Genomic DNA, 22,108 nt, shown 5'->3' with positions numbered 1-22,108 from the left:
GGGGAGGCTTTCTCCTGACATAAATGGATGCAAACTTGCCCGCTTGGGATTTGTTGTGGTTCGCCGGCAGCCGGTGCAGACGGCAGAGGAATCAGACAGTGGTGAAGAACGGGGACCAGTCTGGGGGGGACTCGGAGGAGGGTCCTGCATCCGATGCAGAGATGGGGCCAGGACCATCTGGGAGTGGGGTGCTGACTCTGGGGCCTCCGGAGTCTAGCAGCAGCAAGGCAGAGGAACAGAGGGAGCCTGTTCCCAGTGCGCGTGTGCACAGAGCTGCTAGAAGGCAAAAGCAGCTGAGACAAAAGGGGCGACTCAGGAGTAGGGCTGAGAGGTGATCGCCCCTCCCATAAGGGATAAAGGTCAGGCCAAGATGATGATACCTTTGCAGGAAGCAAAGGAATCGATGGAGCCAGACCGGAAAATCCAAAAGAAAACCAAACCCAACAACCACGTCTTGCAAGGCTGCTGCTCTCGGTCCCTACTCTGGGTTTGTGTGATGACCCAAAGGGGCGTGGCACAAAGGCAACACAATCAGATAAACTGTAGGAGTCCCTTTATTAGCTCCATCTTTGCCCCCAATGTCCTGGTTACCATCTGGTCTGGAGAAAAACTCTCCCAGGAACACCCTTGGGCTGCAGAGAATCAAGTCTAAAACATGGTCAACAAAAACTGTAACTATAAATCCAATCAAGGCAAGATGAAGTAATTAGTCTAGCAGAAATTCCAGATGTGAAGGCACGGCAATAACTTAACATGATGCCAGGAAGATGCCAGGAATGCAGATAACCGAAGTGAACACAAGATAAACTCACGTTTTGTCCCAGCGTACGCCGCACTCTGCATGCATCTCTTTTAAACTCTCATTCTCAGGTGTGGTTAATGAAGGGAATCAGGGCCCTTTCCTTCCCCGTAAGCCACACAACGTACGTTGCTCTTTTCTCCGTTCCTCCCTGCGTGCCCTAGGATGAAGAGGGGATGGGCCTGGGTCTTCCTCTGACCTCCCTCTCCCTTGTTCTACCTCTTCCCTGCTCTGCCCAGCCGGACTTTGCCCTTCCCCAGTTTCCTCCACAGCCAACAGAGCCGCTTCATCAGCTGTTTGTCTTTCTCCTCGGATTCAGACTCTGGATTCAGACTCCGACAGGGGCATTGTGGTTTGTGTCCCTGGAGTCGCTTTTCAGCTCCAGTGCAGAAACACAAAAGCTTTCTCAACAACACTCCTTCCCCACACCCCTCCCTGAGCCACCAAGCCAGTCCTGGCTGCCGGATCACATTCCCTTTTCATAACATGTCTCTGGGCACAGAAAGAGCCCCCGCTGAAGAGTGCCCTCGGGTGCGTTTTTGTGCTTTTTGTGCAGGTATTCAAAGGTAATCCCTGAGATTTTTTTGGGGGGGTGGAGTGGAGGCTGGAGGTCCATGTGGGAGATGAGAGGTCAGCCATCATTGGGCGCCAATGGGAGAAGGCATTATGCCAAGCCGTGGAAGAACAGATCACAGGAATGTCTGGAGTCCGGGAAGACGTGGGACCTCGGGAAAGCAAAGTCCAATTTATGGCGAATAGTTTAACCAGCGGCGCAAATGTTTAGCCTTGTCCCAAATGCCGTTCTTAGCAGGAACACGTTGAATTTCAACCAACAGACAACAGGTCCAAATTCTGGCTCCTGTCATTCACTCTCTGGAGATCCAATTTCCTTGTCTTTCCAATTTGTCTCTGCCAAGATTTTTGTCAGGACAAAGCTGGTAAACCGAGTGTGTTGCTCTTGGAATCAAAGGGAACAAGGGTGACCTAGATGATTGTTAAAACTTGTGAAAACCCATTTGAGGTTCTGACAGCCAGCAGGAAACCTTCTTCTGAAGATGTTCCCATGATTAGAGAGGTCCATTTGGGCTCCAATCAGCGTCGCACTTCAACCCCCGCCCAGAAAGTCCAAAAGTGGACAAGGTAGTTTTTTTTTTAAAAAAAATGTTAAAATAAAGCACCACAAATAGAATTAGAATCCAGCACTGCAGACAGGTTCTGCACAGCCGGAGTTGTGATTGGATGAGCTTTCTGAATTCCGTGGGTCAGCGGCTGCAACTCAGGTGTGCTTTCTTTCCGGTTGTGGCTTTACGGCTGGTTGTTTTCTCATCGCACTGAAACACAAACAGCTGTGAGTTGGATGGGCCCCTCCAGCCGCAGATTGTTCACACCCCCTCTGAAAATAAGCTAGTGGCCTTTGAATCTCCAGACCATCAAAAACCCCAAGTCGCTCCAACAGTTTGGGTCTGTGATTGCTATGCGCTCGACACGGAGAGAAAACCCCAGATCACAATCTGGTTTATGGGGAGGCACAGGAAGTGCGAACCCAAAGATCATAGGCCCCACAAAAAACACAATTCCCACAGTGATGTAATCCTTGGCTTTCGATCCACTTGTTTAGTGGCCGTTCGAGGTTAAAACGGCATTGAAAAAAGTGACTTATGACCATTTTTCACACTTAACGACCGTTCAGGCGTTCCCCATGGTCGCATGATCGAGCAAAGTCAATGGGGAAGCCAGATTCACTTCACAACAATGTTATTAACTGAATAATTGCAGTGATTCGATTAACAACTATGGCAAGGATGGCCGTAAGATAAAGCAAAATTGACTTAACAGCTGTCTTGCTTAGCAAGAAGGTTCAATTGTGGTTGTAAGTCAAGGATTATCTGGATGTCTAATACATATTGCACAATTGTGCCTATGTGGTCCCTTCCATCTGCAGGGACAGCTATGCTGACCAAGGACTTGCAGGATAAACCATCATATATATATCTGAATGGCTTGACCCTGGCTTGTTGGTCTTCAAGGAACCATGGTTTGAAATGGTTTAGAAATGTTTAAATCGGAGCTTATAAGAGAAACAACAGGCATAATACTCTCTTAAAACTTCTTTAGGAACCCAGAAACTCTTCAGCTGAAGCAGGGAATGGCAAACTTGCCAGCCAAATTTTAGCCTAGTAGGCTGAACATAACTAATTTGTAACCCTTATGATTCACTGGATCGGCTAAACATAATCAGTATCGAGTAATATACGTATTATGCAGCTTATCAAAGTTAATCGTTAATAGAGACAGGAAAAAAATGCTTTTTATCAATAGTCGCATGATAGGAAAAGTTTATTGGATGGAAATTTTAGCGAACTAATCTAGAGTTAGGTGAATTTCATTGTACGCATGTTGTACATTGATAATAAAGGTTTGATTTAAATTGTATCTGTGTTTAACTGTTTACATTTATTTATTTATTTAATTTCCCCTTCCAAGTTATGATTCATGAATAGTTCTGGAAACGGGTTCTTTGCTTTATTTTTATTTTAAAATCTCATTTAATCATCAACAGATGAGTGAAAGCAGCCAAGAACAAAAGAAAGGGTGGTAAATAAAGCTTTACAGAATTCCGAAATAAAAAGGGCTGATCCTTTGAAAAAGGGAGAGAATTATGATGGACTGTTAAACTAAGCCCATCTCAACAGGGCAACCGATTAATTCTTCAGTAAGGAAAATAAGGTTGAACCATTTGAGAGGGTCTTAATGCCAGCAACATTGCGAGTGCCATCTTCTCCAATCTAGTGGTCTTCCAAATGCTTCGGACAACTCCCATCCTCCTAAAGAGGCCCATGAGCAGAAAAACGGGTAGGAATTATGGCACCCCCTTGAAAATGAAAAAAAACGAAAAGGAATTTGGTTTACCCATACCACAGGTTTCAAACTGGTGCAGTGGCCTTCACTCTCAATCCTGGGAATTATATTTTGATGAAAGGAGGGTTAGAAGACATCTGAAAAGGCAAGCTGTAGCTCTGAAGACCTTGTGGGAAAAGCTTCTTGGAATGAAAGCCCTAGATATTTGGGGAGGAGGAGATGAGGCCAAGGAGAACTGGATATGGCCTTTTCGCATCCAGGAAAGACTACTTTCTCACCGACTCAATCTAGCCCAAAACCAGGTCATCCTACCTAGAAGGGTGTTTTAGGGATCTGAGGTCTTTCCTGGACTTCCTTCTTTCCTTTCAGGTGGTCCTTGCCAGGTGACTTCCACCTCGTTGACTTTGGCCTTCAGTGCCTTCCCCGTCCGCCGGACCTCAATGCTCAGGATGCCATCATGGGTCACGGTAGCTTTGACCGAGAAAGGATCGACATCCAAGGGGAGGATGTAGGTCCGGGTGAATTCACGGGAGATGAATCCATGTCGGTCGACCTTCTGAGGATGCTGGGCTGTCACCTCCAGGAGGTTGTCCACAGTGCGGACGGCGATTTCATCGGGGGTGAACTGACAGACGTCAAGGAAAACCTGGAATTTGTGTTCATTGAGGGTGACCTCTGAAATCCCACGTTCCAGCTGTTTGTTAATCCTGGGCCTGATATAGTAACCGTGGTACAAGGTTGGAGCCAGAATGTCTCCAGGGGAAAGGCCTAGAAGAAACAAAGAGTCGTGGCTTAACATAAATGATGGTTTATAAGGGGATCTTGGTGCTCTCTGAGCTCAGTTGTTTCCTTGCAGACATTTCACGACCCAGCTAGGGAACATTATCAGTGTAGTGCATGGTGCTTGGATCATGAAACATCTGCAAGAAAAGAAAAAAAACAAGCTCAGTGCACCAAGGACCCCTCATTTCAGACCTGAGCTACAGATATTCTATGGGTTATAGTTTGTTTATTACTTTATGGCTGAAAAAGCAGTGGGGGATGAGAGAAAGCAATTTTGAGCAGGGGGAGGAACCCGTGAGAGAAATCAAAGGATTTTAATTTCTGAAGGTTACAAGGAGCGGTATGAAAGCGGTATGAAAGAAGACGGGGTCAACTAATTTTCCAAAGCGCCCGAAGGCAGAACAAGAAGCCATGGATGGAAATTAAACAAGGAGAGAAGCAACCTGGAATTAAGGAGAAACTTCTTCCCCAAGTGGGCTCCATCCCGGATACGCCGGGAGGTCCTGGCACGGTTAGCTGGGGCACAAAAGACACCCCCACCCCCCCTGCTTGTGCAAGACAGTTGTTCCACCGGTTCACGCGAAGAGCTCCATCCCCTGCAGGCTGCCCGATGGGGCTGGGAGCAGGGGGTGTCTGGCGGATCTGATGGCTGCCTCTGCATTCCTTCCAGGGGCGTTTCAGCCTCGCGTGCCAGCTGGGCTTCGGGGCGCTTAAGTGGGCTTCCCAAAGTCGCCTGCCAGCAGCAGCAGCAGCAGCAGCAGCGTTTTTGGTTTTCTCTCCAAAAGCTCCATCTTCGTGCCAGCCGACTGCATTCCACCAGCTCAATTCGTGCCAGGGAAGGGGAGGGACAAGGCAGGGAGGGGAGAACCGGGCAAAAACATCTCCTTGTCTACAGCCAGATGGAGATTATTATTAGCTTCTCACCAAGGAGAAATCTAAATCTTTGCAAACAGATCTTCGTCACCCTCGTGCTCTCAGAATACTTATTTTCCTTCGTCCTTTATTTACTTTGGGTCTTTTATTTACTTCGTTCCTCTTTCGATCGCATTTTTACTCTATCGTGAGCTGGCCGGAGTTGGGCAGCAGCTAAAATCAAGTAATGAAAAGCAAATCTCTCTATCATTAAAGAACGTTGCCACAAGCATCCAAATTAACCACCGAAAGGCAGGCTGGCAAGCAACCTTCCCGGCCCCTCAGGAATTCGACGAGAGAACCAAAAGCGGCGAGTTCTCTCCTTCCTGTAGAAGTGGAAGAGAAAGGACCAGCTGTTGGAAAGATTTTCATTTGGGTCTGTCTGCCTTGAGCGGCGGGGAGGGGTTGGGCTCAATGGCCTCAAGGGAACCCTTCCAACTTTCAAAGAATCAAGGCAAAGCCAAGCTCTTTCCCTTGGAAAAACTCTTCCGTCTTTGCGAAGCTTTGGGACGAGAGACGCAGGGAGGATAAGCTTCCCTATCCGATGAGTCTGTGAAACACAACCGGCAGCGTGATAAAAAAAAAAAAAAACCACAAACTTTACAGCAAAGAAGGAATTTCTAAGTGTGTCCTAATCACCTACGAAACAGAGTTACTGATGGACAACTGGCCCACCTTACAAGGCTGGGATCTCCAGAATGAAGCATTGCCTCCCTGCCAAATTTGTCCCTCTACACACACACACAGACACACACACACACACAGCACTGACCGTGGTAGGATGCCCTGCAGGGCTTCCTCCAAAAAAATAAACCCAAACTGATCCAGAACTTTCCCAAACTTTCCAAACATAGGATCGCCCATAAGTCGATAAGAGTGGTTGCTGAGCCCAATATCACCTCCCGCTTTTCGTCTACATAGCCACACAACCAAGGCCTGGGAAAGATCCAACTCCCGCCATACGAGGCTCGTGATGCACTTTTTAGCACACTGGAATGGGGAGCGGGAGAAATGCACCCCAGGTTAACTATTCCGGGAAGGTCCCTCCATCCCAGAGCGGGAAACACCTGGAACCTGCAACCTGGAAGGTTGAGAGAGGGTGTCCCTGCCCAACTCACCTTCTCCAAAATTCTGGTCATAGATTTTGCTGGGGTTAGCAAACTCGCATTCCGGGCTCATGGGGTAGGCGTGGGGCAGGCTGTGTTGCTGAGCCATAGTGAGAAAACTGCCGTGAATGTCCTCGCTCTCCAACGCCTTCCTTCGGAAGCTTGCAGCTGGCCAGCTGGACCCTTGGATCAAGCAAATTCCACTGGGGTGGGGAGAGGAAGCGATAAAAAGATGGACCGAAATAGACAGGCGGGGTCGTGCCGTGCTGAGCCCCCAGGGAGGGCCGGATGCTCGTGGCTCTGCAAAAAAAAAAAACCCTCCTTCCCCAAGGAGAACACCGACTGGGGGTGAGCGATGCCCCTGACGTTGTGGGTCGGGTGGCTTCTAGCCTCTTGGACCAGCAGCGTCTTGGGGGAAACGGGGTGATCACATGTGACTCCTGGATTTCAAACCAGACAGCAGCTGCCTTGAGATGCTGCCTGGCTGGTCTCATTAGGGTTGTTGCTGCCACCATCCAGGTTAAGGGCAGGGGGTGGAATTCTACCGGTTCGGACCGGTTCTATAGAACCGGTTGCTACAATTCTGCGCAGTTCAGTGAACCCGCAAATCGTGTCCCTGGCTGACCCTGCCCCTCTCTGCCGGCTCCTCCCCTCCCCGCCTAGTCAGTCCTTATCGCGCATGCACGACATCGCTGACGGCATTCTCCCCCGCCCAGTCGCTCCTTGAGGTATTTCTTTTTCCTCCTGACAATCGGCTGTGCCAGGATCCCCCTCGCTGTCTTACTGCTTCGCCCAGGTGGCTTCCCTGATGCCCGGGAGGCAAAAAGGAGCGTGCACGGGGTGTGCGTGTGCTGCGCTCTGTTTTTTGCTCCCGAGGAGGCTTGCCTGAAGTCCAGGAGGCCAAAAAAATGGAGCGTGGGGGAGGGGGTTTATGCTGCAAAAAATAAAAAGGCACACCCACCCAGTCAGGTGGCCACGACCACCTAGCCATGCCCACAGAACCGGTAGTCAAAATATTTGCATCCCACCCCTGGTTAAGGGGATGAAGCTTAATTAGGGAGCTCTTCCCACGCAGAAGTGTGCAAAAATCCCTGGGTACTTTCACACCCAACTTGAGGTGAGGGACAGACAATCCCGCACAGGCTGGGCTGTTTCCTTCCTTGGCATCATGCAGTCCGTTGATCAAACGGCTTTAGGGTTTCTCGAACGCGCTAGACCTGACCTCCCAAATGCGCGCAACGGCGGGTTTCCCACGTGCTTCATGCACCACCACCTGTAGCCCTGCAGAGAGACTGAGCTGGGTTTGGCCATCGCCCGAAGCCCTGGCTCGCTTCACCGCCATTGGCCGAAGACACCATGGAACAAAGAAATTAAAAAACCCAACCCAACCCATGGCGGCTTTGTGCAAAGCCACAACGATGGCCTCACAAGGGAATTGTGTTCTGGCACAGCAGCCGAGGCCTCTCCACTCGAAACAAGCTTACTATCCGTGCAAATACATAAAATATAGAAGAGCTAAAAGAGAATGGAAGAAAAGGAAGAGGCGGCAGAAAGCCTTCCAGATTTGACAAGCAATGTTGCGGTGTGTGTGTGTGTTTGTAGAGATAGCACTATAAACCAAGGAATGTGTAATGTATAGATTTAAATCTATACTAACGACAGCTTAGTCATATTATCTATCCGTATGTGGAACCTATTTAATACCAGTGTTTAAACTCTGTGGATTTTAACCGATGCTGGTGCCCAGAAACCAGAAACTCCTTGCACATCTTTTGGGGTAACAGATGCCCCTTGTTTACACACAGTGAAATTGGAGACTGGAGCCTATCTGTCTACTTTGCCGCTGCTTCTGCTCCGCTGCCTCTGCCCTAGAGACCAGGCATTCGGCTGGCTTCGGTGGCATCTGATCACGGCTGTCACGGAAAAGCTCCAGAGATCCTGGACGTATGGCACATGGAACAACACACTAACCGTATCTCAGTCTTGGGTACAGCGCACATCCACTACTTATGACTGGTAGGTGGTTGTGTTGTGCGCTACCCTTATACCATTAGTTTGTTGCTGATTAGGAATTAGTGTGTGGCATGAATGCGATCGATGAGGTTTTTCCTCCCACTTGAATTCTGCTGCAGTCGGAGGAGAAGGAATTGACGTCACAAGCAAGCGAAAGCTACATTTACCGGTAATGAGATGGGCAGTAATAGCAGAATTTTACAAGCCTGACGGGGCTCCACCGTTCCCTCCTCTTCCTCCTCCTTATATGTCACTGAATCAGAGAAATGTCTATCTGATTCACTTCCAGATGTTCTATATTTCAGCATTTCAAATATTTCAAAAATATTCCCTTTTTTTGTCAAGATTCCCACGTCTTGGTGCCTACCGTCCCTGTCCTATTGTCCCCATTTCTTCGTACCTATTTCCTGTATTCTTACTCATGTTTATACTTATACCTATTGCTTGTAAGCAATTGACAAATAAATAAAAATAAATCTTCCTTACAGGCTGCAAACCTTCACTGCTCCCACCCAACTACGGACAGCCAGTGACTGCATCTGGAAACTTTATTACCTGTCCAGGAATAATCTTAGGGTTTTATTGCCATAACAGTTTTCAATAATACACCATAGCTTTCTTTATTTCAAAGGGCTCCTGAAAAGTAAATTCGGAACTTATCCTGCATAAAGTTTTGGAAACTTCTTGGTTTTGGTTTTGGTTTTCAAATGTTCAGAGTGCTAACCAAATGGTGCTAAATGTCCACTCCACCCTTTCACAGTTTCACAACATTGTGTTTATTGGCCTCACCGTTGCATATAAATAGGCCCATTTATTGCTGAGACTGGATGCAGGCCTACTCAGATGTTCTTTGTCGAATGAAACAACACCAGGACAGGAATCGACTAGGATGGCGAATAAAAGACCAAAGGAGTATTTTGGCACACAAGAATGTTACTGGAGAGCATGATGGATGACTCTTGGCTATGGATGTGTCCCATTGGAGAATATACATCCAGGGGATGGGGGGAAGACCAGGGTCAAGGGGGAAATGAATGATGTATTTTAGTGTCAGCTGCATCAAGTTAACACCAACATGGCCACTCCTAATAAATCAATTTTTTTTTTATTCTGAGAGATGCGACTACAGACTTATGATTTGAACGGTGGTGGATTTGTTGCGAGTCCTGACATAGGGAACAGGTCATATTTCCAAGTAACCATGGACAGGTCCTCTATTCAGATGCCCATCGCTTTCTTTGTGATCCCAGGATCTTATTTCCAAGAACTACTAATTACTCTGGGAGCTGCAGAGTGGAGCCCATTGCTCTGAGTCCGCCAGCATCTGACGACAAAGGAAGCCGTATTTAATTCAGCCTCTTCTCAGCGCCTGGCATCAAGGTGTTCTTGCGATGCGGGGTAATTCAGACTCAGCAAGGATGAATCCAGATCCGGCAAGGAGGAACTCTCGGCTCTCGGGGGTAAAAGGCGTGGCAGCGCTTACACCCCCACGTAGTTGGGGGTGAAGAAAGAGGAAACGAAGGCGAGACGTGGGAAACTGGTCCAACCACATTCATGGCATACTCAGTGGGAGGTGCCGTCATGACTGGCAGGAGCCTGACGTAGGAGCTGAGCACAGAGGTTTAAATTTAACCCAGTGGGAAAAATGATTCGTCTCTTCTATCTCACCGTCCTATTAAAAACAACAACAACAACATTTGGCTCAGGGGTGAGGTAGAGGAAACAACCTCTCCACGGTCCCCAAGGCCGAAACAAATGACCCAGGCTGTGTCCGAAGCCTTCTGGTGAAGCCAGGGGTCTGCAAGAGGAAGAGGGCGGAATGAGGAAGGAAGAAAGGAAGAGAGAAGAAGAAAGGCAGTCAGAGAAGAAGGGAGAAAAGGAGAGGAAGGAAGGGAAAATTGAAGGAAGAAAGGGAAGGGAAGGGAAGGGAAGGGAAGGGAAGGAGAGAGAAAAAGGAAAGGAAGGAAGGGAAGAAGGAAAGGGAAGGAAGAGAAGGAAGGAAAGGAAAATGGAGGAAGGGAGGAAGAAAGGAAGGGAAGGGAAGGAAGGAAGGGAAATAGAAGGAAATGAAGGAAGGAAGGGAAGGAAGGGAAGAGAGGAAGGGAAGAAAGGAAAGGAAGGGAAGTGAAGGAAGTAAGGAAAGAAAAGGAAAGGAAGGAAGGAAATAGTTTTGGATCCATTGAACCCAACGTCTAACTACCACCCAAAGTCTTTGCAACATCCCAAGACCGCTTGATTGTTTACCCTTTTGCTGCGACATTCACAACAGATGTTAAATATTTGGAGGGTGACCCTTCCTTTCCTTTCTCTTCCCCCTTTCCCTTACCTTCTCTAACCCCAGGGCCATCATCCTCACGTGTTACGGGGGTGACCTCATCTGCCACCCTCGGCAGCTCTTCCTTTCCTCGGGCCAAGATGACTCAACTCCCCCCGGGGAGGGTGTGAGGTCCCGAGTCTCTTCCCCTGGCCATTCAGCCCGGGAGGAGAAGGAGGCTGTTGTGGGCCAGATGACCGAATGCCAGCCTGGTGCCAGCTCCCCTGCACTCTTTCCGAGACAAAGATAGTCAAGGCAGGATTCGTGCCAGTGACCAAAGGAGCAGGAATGCGGATCACGCTGGCTGAGCCTTTCTTTTTTCTTGTCTTGTCCAGAGACAGGACGGGTGGGGGTGGGGTGGGAAGAGAAGCCGTTTCTGCTGACCAGCTAGAATTTCACTGTGTTCTTTTCCGTCCGCCATGCAGGCACTGAGACGCCTCTGCCAGCCCCTCAGCCAATGGCCGGCCGACGCAAGCCGAAGAGCAGGATCAGGCCTCTCTGACCTCATGGCTTGGAGGGATTTAGCCAGCAGTGCCTGGCACCGGGCAAGCATATAAAGCCAGGCGCTTGGCTCGCCCGTCTGCACTGCCACCGGGGGACCCCGCTTTCTTGGGGGGGACGGGAGAGAGATGGACGTCACCATCCACCACCCCTTCTTCCGCAGACGGCTCTTCCCCGGCCCCTCGCCCAGCCCCGTCTTCAGCCAGCATTTCGGGGAGCCCTTCGTGGAGTCCGAACTCTTCGCAGGCGGCTGGCCCCTGGGCTCCTTCCTGGGGAGGCCCTTCGCCTTCCGGAACGCCGGGTGGATAGACAACGGACTGCCCAAGGTAACCCTCCCCCTCGCGCTGATGCCAGGGTGCCCACGGAGGTCACCTGCTGACCGCTTATGCATTTATTGCATGAAGAAAATTTATACGGCGGCCCCAACTCACTCAGGTTGACTCCAGGAGCTTACAAGACCTCCAGACGAAACCCAATAAACTCTCCACCCCACACATACCCACACGCACACACACACACACACAGAGTGACAACGATCAGACCAGCCACTTGAGGGGCTCCATGCCACCCCCAGCTCCCTAGGCGTGATGGCAAAACCACATCTGCAGGGCCTCTTTGAGTGCCAAAGCGAAGCCAAATATATTTCTGCAAGGATGACAATGATGACGCTTCCACAGGGAAGGAGCCACCACAGAGAAGGCCCTTCTTCTTGGTCCCACCAGATGGACCTCCTTAAAGAGACCATCTCTTGCCTCCCCCGTTCCTTATGGGTCAATGGACGTAACTGGGAAGAGATGGTCCTTCAGCTAGTCTGGTCCCAAGCCACGTAGGTTGCTCTCTTGGCTGCGGTGAGGTTTGCCTGCAGTTAGACTGAGGGTGTGGGGGCTCCATGGCGAAAGCCTCTTAATTTGGGGTGTCTCTGTTAGTTTCTGTGGAGACAGGCTCACCCACAATTTCCACCATCCCAGCTGGCCATGACCAGGAGGCAGTAATTCTTCTGTTGTACTGAGGAGTCACTTCTTTGTGTAATGAACATGGTTTCTGTCTCTTCTGTTCAGAGGCAGGCAGGTGCATCGCTCCCTTCCATGCCACCAGCTAAAACAGCTGGGTATTTTCCACTCCAAAGACAAGCCATACCTTGCTTGCAATCTTAGGTTGGGTTAATGTTTTGACTGGTTTATTTTTATAGCTTCCTTGTGGTTTTATAGGTCTTTTAATCTGGGCTTGGGAGCCGCCCAGGGTTGTTTGTCAGATGGGCGGCTATGTAGATGTTTTAAATGAATAAACAAGTAAACTGGACCTCATAAAGGAAAAATCAAAAAGTGGGGATGATAAAAACAAGAATCTTCAAAGATGTGGAAAGTTGGAATGCAATTGGTCATTGGAGAAATCACAGAAATAAGGGTTATCTGGGGTTTTCTGGATTTGGACTAAGTTTGTTAAGTAACCAAAGATGCGGGCGGGGTTCACACATCATGCAAAACCACAAAAAAAAAAGTGAGCTAAAGATGAAGCAAGCCAAGTTTCTGATGTCATGAGAATGTACCCGCTCCTTTTGCACTGATCTGATTAAACGTATTTGCAAAACCAACCCAACGCAGCAAATTCCACAAGATGCAAAATTTTGCAAAACTGACAACGGGCCTAAAGACCCATTATCTTTTATGTTGTACATGTTTTGATGGTAACTTGGGGGGTCAAAGTTTGCAACGAGGTGTCCAACAGGACACCGAAGTGTTTGGTGCCTGGGATTTCCTGGCTTCCTGATAACTACGAAACCTTCTTTCCTGACCCCGAACTGTTTGGCCAATCAGATGCATCTGGACGACGACAAGTTTTCCGTCAGCCTGGACGTGAAGCATTTCTCTCCTGAGGAGCTGAAGGTCAAAGTGTGGGGAGATGTGATTGAAGTCCAGGGAAAGCACCAGGAACGCCAGGTGGGTCTCTCTGGGGATGGGCCCGTTTGGTGCAGCGACAGGAGGGGGGGAAATGGATTAAGTTTACACGTCGCTCACCTCACCCTCCGAAGCGACTCCGGAGAGGTCGCCCAGCCACAATAGCTGCATCTGGAGGGATCCCCAAACGATGCCTACAGCAGGGCACGGAGGGAGGCCAAATTAACGGCCTTATTCGTTCGTTTCAAACCAGCCAGAGGCGAGGTTAATCGCGAGATCAGTACTTGCCCAGGCTGTTTCGGGGTGGCTTGTCCTCAGGGAGAGGATGGCTCTTCATCTGGTACCCAGGAACCTAAACTGGAAAGTGTTTATGGAGATTCTCCAGGTTGTCCCAAAGGTGCTTTTTTTACCCAAGAGACAAGTGGACTTTCTGGTTCTTCTTTGAAGACCTTTCGCTTCTCATCCAAGAAGCTTCTTCAGATCTGGCTGGATGGTGAGGAAGGGAAATCACAGGAAACCAAAGAAAAACCAGAAAGTCCAATTGCCTCTTTGGATATAAATTGGAAGGCTGAACAGAGAAGTTTTCCGCTGCAAGATGCGGCTTAGTTTATCTATTTATTCATTAGATTTATATCCTGCCTTTATTACTCTAGAAGTACTTCAGAGCAATGAACATACTTAACACTCCTTCCTATTTTCCCCCATAACAACCATCCTGTGAGGTGGGTTGGGCTGAGAGGAGGAGGAGGGACTGGCCCAAGGTCACCCATCTGGCTTTCATGCCTAACACAGGACTAGAACTCACCGTCTCCTGATGATCTGCCCAAAGTCACCCAGCCAGTTTTCCTGTCCTTAAGGTGGGACTAGAACTCATTGTCTCCCAGTGATCGACCCAAAGTCACCCAGCCAGTTTTCCTGTCCTTAAGGTGGGACTAGAACTCACCGTCTCCTGGTGATCTGCCCAAAGTCACCCAGCCGGTTTTCCTGTCCTTCAGGTGGGACTAGAACTCACCGTCTCCTGGTGATCTGCCCAAAGTCACCCAGCTGGTTTTCCTGTCCTTAAGGTGGGACTAGAACTCACCGTCTCCCGGTGATTGACCCAAAGTCACCCAGCTGGCTTTCATGCCCAAAGCGGGACTAGAACTCCCAGTCTCCTAGTTTCTAGACTGCCGCTTTCACCACTGGACCAAACAGGGTCCGGCAGGACGATTCCCAAACTGACCGTGCCATGCCTTTTCTACCTTTCCCTGTCTTCCCCAAAGGACAAACATGGCTTCATCGCCCGCGAGTTCAACCGGAAGTACCGAATCCCAGCCGACGTGGACCCGCTCACTATCACCTCCTCCCTCTCCTCGGATGGCGTCCTGACGGTGAACGGACCAAGGAAACTCAAGGGAACCCCGGAGCGCAGCATCCCTGTCATGCGGGAAGAAAAATCGGCCCTCCTCCCAGGACCAAGGAAATAAAAAGACCCCCAGAGACCCCCCCTTTTTTTTAATACCAAAGAAAAAAGGCTTTTCACGGGACCGAAACGGCCAATCGATTCTTCTTTCTTTATTTCCCTGTGCAAAGATAGGCACGAGAGTTTCTTTAGTAACAAATAAACAGCGGGGCAGCTTCTCCCCTCAGTCTTCATCGCCCGCGTCAATCTTAGCTAAGGCTCGGTCCTGAATGGAGGGATTAATCCAGCTGTGGAACCGCGAAGAGAGTCACACACAGAACTAGGAAGGAACCAGAAACGGAAACACGAAGGGGTCGGGGACTCTCCTGGCGGGCATTTCTTTTATTTTAGGAACGGCTGCCCATCCGCCACGCTTCCAATCTTGGTGGTGGGGCGAGGAGACCCCTCCCTGGCAGAGATTTTCCAGCCCCAGGAGATCCTGGAGCAGCGGCCTACTGCTTCAGCGGCGCCTCCGCTGCCTCCTTGGGCTTCCCTTCGGCCAAGGAGCAGGCTGCCCTGCCGTGCGGAGGCTCGTAATCGATCATGTAGCACGACCGAGCGGTGGGCTTGATCGGAGGAGGCTCCAGCTCAGGCTGGTGTCCGGGGAACCAGTGAGGCTCTCGCGTCACCCCTAGGAGCACAGAGAGGGCGGGGGAAGGCAGGAAAGCAAAGCGTGTGGGTGTGTGGGTGTGTTGCAACACTTAACCCACACACTGGGCTCCCTTTGCAACAGCCCAAGGCAGCCCTGGCCTGGCGTCCTCCTAACGAAAGGGGACCTCCCCCTAACTAATCCCCCTAAGGAAAAGGACAGCCTGAAAGGCCAATAAGTATGCCCTGCTTTGCAAGAATTTCAATGCAGGTAGTCCTTGACTTACGACCACAACTGAGCCCAAAATTGCTATTGGTAAGCGAGACAGACGTTAAGTGAGTTTTGCCCCATTTGATCAGCTTCCTTGCCGCTGTTGTTAAGTGAATCACCGCAGTGTTAAATTAGTCACACGGTTGTTAAGCCAAACGGGCTCCCCATCAAATTCGCTTGTCAGACGGGCATCATGTCACACACACACACACACACACACACACACACACGGGACATGGCAACTGTCACAACTATGGATCAGTGGCCAAGGTTGTACCCGTGACAGTGGGGAAAGCTGCATCGGTCGTAAGGGTGAAAAACGGTCGTAAGTCCCCTTTTTTCAGTGCCATCGTAACTTCAGACGGTCACTCAACGGACAGCCGATAAGTCAAGGGCTGCCTGTAGTTGGCTGCCTGCTTTTGTATCTTCCTGGCTTTGGAAAAAAAATCACACCTGGACCCTTATGCCAGCCCAAGCATTTGGGCTCCTGAGGGGGAGGGGGGGCTTAACTGGAATCCCCCAACCCCAAAAACGCTGGGAAAAGGGAGGAGCAACGGCTCCCTTGCACCCCTGGGCGTGTTTCACTGATTGTGCCGGGGTGCTCCTAAGGTCCCCTCCCCAGGGATGGGATTCTACCGATTTGGTCCGGTTTGAGCGATCCGGTAGCTCCGATGATCAGCTGTTGGGCCTACCCGCTTGCCCCAGTTCTAGCCTGTGCTTTATACCCTGGTTTCAAAGCTCAGCAGATTCACACGCAGAGTTTGCTGCACAACCCGGTTGTTACACCAGCTGAATCGCACCCCTGCCCCCTCCCGCCTCTTGGCTTGGGATATCGACTCTGATCTGAGAACCCTTGAAGGGTCTCTCAGCTCACACGCTACCAAGGCTTGTATCTGTCCCATTTCGATTCTCCTGCTAGGAATTCTTTTGGAGGTGGGAGAGGAAATACAGGTGCCCTGGCTTCTCCCGGCTGCGTGTTTTCTTCCTGCGTGTTAGTTTCGTACACCTACTTCTCAATCTGCGAGGCTTTTCCTTGGAATAGTCGGACGCGTACGTGGACTCGAAATAGTGCGTGTACTGCAAAGGAAAGCCCAGGGTCAGTGTGCACGCCCTTTTTTCAGACGGCCCCTTGGTTCACCCCAGACCAGCCTTCAAGCAGTGGGGGGGCTTCCTCCCCAGAGCGAACCCCGGGGCTCAGGGACTTTAGCCAGCACAGCGGGAAATGAGGAGCGTGGCACGATCCCCTCCACATTCCTGAGCTCAGAAGTCAGCCTGGCTAAGCTCAATCAGTTTGCTGCCCCCAAAAAATGGGCACGCAGGGTGGGAGACAATGAAAATAACCCAGAATGGAAGAGAGGAACTAAGACGCAACAATAACATATTAATGGAATGGAATAGAAATAAGAAGAGAAGAGAATTAAGAAGAGAAGAGAAATAATAGAATCTTTTCTTTTGTGTACACTCATTTGCACCGAGACAAATTCCTTGTGTGTCCAATCACACTTGGCCAATAAAGAATCCTATTCCTATTCCTATTCCTATTCTATTCTATTCTATTCTACTCTACTCTACTCTATAAATAAGAATAGAACAGGATTAAGAATAGAATTAAGAACAGAAGAATTGAATTGAAGTAAGAATTGAATTAGAATAGAAAAGAATTAAGAATAGAGTATGAATTGAATTGAATTAAATTGAAATAAGAATAGAATAAACAATAGAATAGAACAGAATAGGTCAGTTGGAAGGGGCCTTGGAGGTCTTCTAGTCCAACCTCCTGCTCATAACAGGCGAAATGTGTTCCACAACATTTTTCAGAATCCTTGATATCTTAAAGCGACTTTTCGTGTAGATCGGAGGCTGTGCAGGCCCAGGGATGTTTAAAGATGGTCTCTGTGGCCGTTGTTTAACGACCCCGATGTCTCATAAGAGGCCCAGAGAGCTGGCTTTTTCCTCCACCTTTTCTTATGCCCATCGGGTGATAGGTTAGGCTGAAAGAGAACTCGCACCGCACAAAATCTTAATGTGGATTTTCTGGGTTTTGCAGGAGAGTCATCCATGAACGCCACCTACACTAGTTTTGAAAGGTCATGACTTAGGGTACATTATTCAACAAACCATGGTTTGAAACAAGTGCTGGGTAGGTTCAATGCTGCTGCCTGCCTCCAGGGTATGCAGAGTTATGACCAGGAAGGAACGCGCATCTCATCCAGCCCTGTGTGAGTTCTAAAAATTGGGCTTTCCGAGATTTGCAAATTATAACATTATAAAAACCTAATCCTCCTCTTCCTCCCTCCTTCTTTTCCTCTCCACAAACCCACCTCCTTTCCGGCACTGATCATATTATGAAATGTCTGCAAGGAAAGAACCAAGCTGAGAGAGCACCAAGGAAGAAAGAATTATAGAAAAGCCCCACAGCACCGGATAATTTGCGGTTTTTTGTGGCGCCCGAGCGAGCAGAGAATCCTGTCCCAAGGACAGCCTGACCTGGGAAGGGAGAGGTTGGAGCTGCCTCCTCTTCTGGATGTCGTAACGCTCCTCGTTCCAGTTCCCCAAGAGGGTCTTGTTGGCGTACATGTCCTCGTTGGTGGTGCACCTCCAGCCATACTGGAAGAACTTGGACGTGCTGTTCCAGTCCGTCCAGACTTCCCCGTGGCCATCGGCGTGGAGCAAGCAGCCATGAAGCGGGTTAAAGAAGCACGACAGGGACATGTCCTGGCGGGAGACAGGAAAACAGGCCAAGGGCTGTACGGCAAATCAAAAAAGCCCTTACAAGCGGTCCTTGACTTACAGATGTTCGTTTAACAGCCGTTCAAAGCTGCAACAATGCCCCGTCCCCCCCAAAAGGCGGTGTATGACTGGTCCTCGCATTTACAACCAAACAGTCACACGATCTACTAAACTCAAGTGATAGGCAACCAACATGTATAGGGTAGTCCATGACTTATGACCCTCCCAATTTCTATTGTTAAGTGAGACTGTCATGCCCCTGTTGGAGTCTGAATCCGAGGAGGAAGACAAACAGCTGACAGGGAGCGTGGCTCCATTGGCTGTGGAGGAAACTGGGGAAAGGCAAAGTCCGGCTGGGCAGAGCAGGGAAGAGGGAGAGCAAGGGAGAGGGAGTTCAGAGGAAGACCCAGGCCCACCCCCTCTTCATCCTAGGGCACGCAGGGAGGAATGGAGAAGGGAGCAACGTGGGTTGCGTGGCTTACGGGGGAGGAAAGGGCCCTGATTCCCTGGGAATGAAAGTTTATAAGAACTGAATGCTAACTGCGGCAGCTGTTGGGAGCAAAAGTGACTTTATCTTGAATCGTTGTGGCTTATCTGTGTTCCTGACGTCTTCCCAACCGTGTTGTGTTATTGCCGTGCCTTCACGTCTGGAATTCTTGCTCCTGCCTCCTGCCTAATTACCTCAGTTTGGTTTGATTGGACTTAAAAGTTGCAGTTTGTGTTGACCATGTTTTGGACTTGATTCCCTGCAGTCAAAAGGCTGTTCTTGGGAGTTTTTCTCCAGCCAGAAGGTAACCTGGATATTGGGGGCAAAGCTGGAGGTAATAAAGGGACTCCTACCAATTATCTGACTGTGTGGCCTTTGTGCCACGCCCTTTTGGGTCATCACAGAGACATTGGATAAGTGAGTTTTATCGCTCCACTTTGTGACTCTTCTTGTCACAAGTGTTAAGTGAATCAGGACAGTTGATGAGTTAGTAACCTGGCTGTGAAGCTAATTCTGGCTTTCCCCATCGACTTCACTCGTCATAAGGTCATCAAAGGGCGCTGCGTGACCCTCGGACGCAGCGACCGTCATAAGCACGAGTCCTTTGTTAAGCATCCGAATTTTGATCACGTGATCCATGGGAAGCTGCAAAGGGCATAACTTTGAGAAACAGCCGTAAGTCCCCTTTTTCAGTGCCGCTGGCACTTCGAATGGCCGCTAAACGAACTTGTAAGCTGAAGGCTACCTGCATTTTGTCCCCTGTCCAAGTGCTTGGGAGTCACTTTAATCCAGGTTAGCAAATGGATGGCTAAGAGAATAATTAAAGAGGAATAAGGGAACTGTCCCCAATCCTTCAGCCTGGAATGGGAAGAAATCTGGACACTCAGCAGCCAGAAATACCTCGGAGTCCGAAGTTGTAGTGGTGATGCTGCTACTGCTGGTCTCGTCCAAATCCCACATTTCCTTGCTACTTTTTCCCGTTTCTCAATTGGAATATCTCGGGGGAAAAATGGCGCACCTCAGAAACCTGGGTGCGAAAGCTATCAATGGATTTTTAAAAAGTGCCCAGGGCCTTGCTAGGGTGGGGACCTGGGGCAGGCAACCCCCCCTCTACCCCCCCAATTTGCTTAGTTTGTGATGTAATCTCCTGGTCATTGGGGAGGGCTTGATGACACTATCCTAAGTTGGGATGAGAGGCTTTTATTCCAAACTGCATCTTGCCAAGGGAGGTGGGCACTAAGTCACTTGGTCCCTTTGCCCACCAGCCTGGCAGGACTTTTCTGCTGTGTCTTCATGTTGTTGTTTTTTAATTTATTTATTTGGGCTTTTTTGTCATGTTTGTTCTGACCAAGGCATCCTAAACTGTAATTACGCACACGCTTATTTTAAAAACAAGTCTTGTTTTATTGCAACGCTGGGGATTGTTTTCATTCCCGGCCGGTAATGAATCTCAAACAATCCCTCGAGATAAGCACCCACCTTTCTTTCCTGTGAAGTGCTGCCAATAGCAGAAGTATCAAATGAACTAGAAAAAAAAAAAACCAACTGAAGTACAAAGAGTTTCAAGAATGAATCTGAACCGAACGAATGATGTTGCTTCCTGCAAAGGTTCCTCTACCTTTGCCTGTCCTTTATACCTTATGGGAGGGGCAATCACCTCCCAACCTTACTCCTGAATCGCCCCTTTTGTTTCAGCTTCTCTCTCCTTCTAGCGGCTCTGTGCACATGCGCATTGGGAACAGGATCCCCTTGTTCCTCTGCCTCGGGGCTCCGAAGGACCCCACTCCCAGATGGTCCTGGCCCCATCCCTGCATCAGATGCAGGACTCTCGTCCGAGTCCAGACTCCTGGACTGGTCCCAGTTCTTCCCCACTGCCCGATTCTGCTGCTGTCTGCACCGGCTGCCGGCGAACCACAACAATGTTTATGCAGTGTATACTGGAGGTGGTTGAGAGCTGCATGCAATGGAATTTCATTGTAATGTATGCCGATTAGTGTACATTCAATAAAGTTATTTTAAGTCTTGTTGCCTTTCTCTTGCTCCTCCTCCTCCTCCATGAGTGAAGAGATGTCTAAGTGGTCTCTAGCTGTCCCTGGATAAACATGGTCAAGGTAGGGAGTGGGAAGAGAGGGGGGGCAGGAGAGGGGTGGCAGTGGGGGGCCAGCCCCCTCTTGATGTTGCGGTGGGGGGGCACAAAAGTCCCACAAGCACCTCCAGACAGCGGATTTCTTGCCCTCCCTTCAGTCAGAGGGTGGCTCAAAGTACCTGTGTAATTTACTCGGAATAAGATACACTTCGATGGTTGTTTTTTTCCCCATACGTTGTAATATTTTTTAATATAGACTGGCAACTTGTTTCGATTTTGCAGACACCGAGAGGGTCTTGGGGTGCTATAAGAAGCACCCCCTTAGAAAAACCCTGCATCTCACCCTCCATTGCTCGGAAAAGGGTGGACTAAATGCTCTCTAGAGGTACCTTCCGGCTCTAAAACCCCATCCCCTCCCTTCCTGCTTTTTCTTTCCTCCCTCCCTTACTTCCTCCTCCTTTCTTTTCCCTCTTTCTTTCTTTTTCTTTCTTTCCCTAACTTCCTTTATTCTTTCTCTCTTTCCTTCCTCCTCTTTTCCTTCCTTCCTTGTTCCCTCCTTCCTTATTTCCTTCCTTCTCTCTTTTCCTCCCTCCCTCCTTTCTTTCCTTCTCTCGCTCCCTCTGCCCCTTCTCTTTTCTTCCCTCCCTCCCTCCCTTATTCCCTTCTTTATTCCTTTATTTCCTTCCCTCTCTCCTTCCTTCCTTCTTTTTTTTTAAATAAAAAAAGATTTGTTTATCTTTCAGGTTTCCTCCTCCCACCCACCCCCCTTTTTTTAAAAAAGCCAGAGTTTTCTTCCACGGGTGGCTCGTTTTGAGCTAAATGTGCTCTCTCCTCTCCAGCTAGGCTGCGCTCGAAATACATATTTCCCACCCACCCAAAAAAAAGCGAAAAAAAAAAAAAAAGACGATAGACTGCTCCTGAACACGGAGGCTCCACGCACACCAGGCTACCGTCTCAACCCCGTCCCCTCCCAACCGACCTCGAAAACAACCTTGACAGCAGCAATAAAAGAAATAATTGCAGCCCCCCGACCCCCCCCCGACCCCCCCCCTCCGGTTCCTACCTGCCGAAGACGCCCCCGCCGCCCAGAAAGCCTCGGAAAGCCCAGAAAGGGGCGGGGCGGGAGCGAGGGGGTGGGGAAAAAAGGAGAGCCGTTCCTATGGCAACCGCAGAAGCTGCACGACAGGAAGGAGAGAGAGAGAGAGAGAGAGAGAGAGAGACAGACGCTCGCGCCGGAAGTGACGTCAAAAACGCTCGACCGCGCTTCGGAGCCATGTGGGAGGGGCGGGGCTAGGAAGGAGGAGGAGGAGGAGGAAGTTTAGG

The 22,108-nt window shown here is 49.6% G+C and overlaps 3 protein-coding genes and 1 long non-coding RNA gene across 8 annotated transcripts; 1 reads left to right on the top strand and 3 right to left on the bottom strand.

Moving 5' to 3' along the window:
- Positions 1-532: 532 nt before the first annotated feature.
- HSPB2 (heat shock protein family B (small) member 2) lies at positions 533-6,841 on the bottom strand. 2 transcript variants are annotated; one of them, XM_087939213.1, is made up of 3 exons: positions 6,472-6,680; positions 3,971-4,426; positions 533-2,130 (listed from the first exon to the last, which is right to left on the bottom strand). In XM_087939213.1, the coding sequence occupies exons 1-2, from the start codon at positions 6,566-6,568 to the stop codon at positions 3,984-3,986; spliced, it is 540 nt and encodes a 179-aa protein (XP_087795339.1). In that variant the 5' UTR covers positions 6,569-6,680; the 3' UTR covers positions 533-2,130; positions 3,971-3,983. The 2 variants fall into 2 exon arrangements, with proteins under 2 accessions (XP_087795339.1, XP_026564913.1); XM_026709128.2 differs by lacking the exon at positions 533-2,130 and having other exon boundaries at positions 3,314-4,426; positions 6,472-6,841.
- Positions 6,842-8,365: 1,524 nt separating this feature from the next.
- On the top strand, positions 8,366-14,814 carry CRYAB (crystallin alpha B). Of its 2 annotated transcripts, XM_087939214.1 has the most exons (4): positions 8,366-8,475; positions 11,212-11,613; positions 13,102-13,224; positions 14,445-14,814. In XM_087939214.1, exons 2-4 carry the CDS (start codon positions 11,416-11,418, stop codon positions 14,646-14,648), a joined length of 525 nt encoding a protein of 174 aa, XP_087795340.1. In that variant the 5' UTR covers positions 8,366-8,475; positions 11,212-11,415; the 3' UTR covers positions 14,649-14,814. The 2 variants fall into 2 exon arrangements, with proteins under 2 accessions (XP_087795340.1, XP_026564911.1); XM_026709126.2 differs by lacking the exon at positions 8,366-8,475 and having other exon boundaries at positions 11,198-11,613.
- LOC148125073 (uncharacterized) lies at positions 9,020-11,075 on the bottom strand. Its single transcript, XR_015744697.1, has 2 exons — positions 10,799-11,075; positions 9,020-10,144 (listed from the first exon to the last, which is right to left on the bottom strand). It is a non-coding gene; the product is annotated as an uncharacterized LOC148125073 (long non-coding RNA).
- CFAP68 (cilia and flagella associated protein 68) lies at positions 14,717-21,972 on the bottom strand. Of its 3 annotated transcripts, XM_087939215.1 has the most exons (5): positions 21,849-21,960; positions 20,179-20,224; positions 17,970-18,197; positions 16,493-16,559; positions 14,717-15,254 (listed from the first exon to the last, which is right to left on the bottom strand). In XM_087939215.1, exons 3-5 carry the CDS (start codon positions 18,192-18,194, stop codon positions 15,076-15,078), a joined length of 471 nt encoding a protein of 156 aa, XP_087795341.1. In that variant the 5' UTR covers positions 18,195-18,197; positions 20,179-20,224; positions 21,849-21,960; the 3' UTR covers positions 14,717-15,075. The 3 variants fall into 3 exon arrangements, with proteins under 3 accessions (XP_087795341.1, XP_026564912.1, XP_087795342.1); XM_026709127.2 differs by lacking the exon at positions 20,179-20,224 and having other exon boundaries at positions 21,849-21,972; XM_087939216.1 differs by lacking the exons at positions 20,179-20,224; positions 21,849-21,960 and adding an exon at positions 19,600-19,674 and having other exon boundaries at positions 17,970-18,227.
- Between the last annotated feature and the right edge of the window lie 136 nt (positions 21,973-22,108).

This window comes from Pseudonaja textilis, chromosome 9 (genome assembly GCF_049901715.1).
Source record: "Pseudonaja textilis isolate UNSWEBS1 chromosome 9, rPseTex1.2, whole genome shotgun sequence".
Taxonomy (NCBI): domain Eukaryota; kingdom Metazoa; phylum Chordata; class Lepidosauria; order Squamata; family Elapidae; genus Pseudonaja; species Pseudonaja textilis.
Note: the sequence above shows the minus strand (reverse complement) of the source record. Positions and strands in the feature narration are given on the sequence as shown.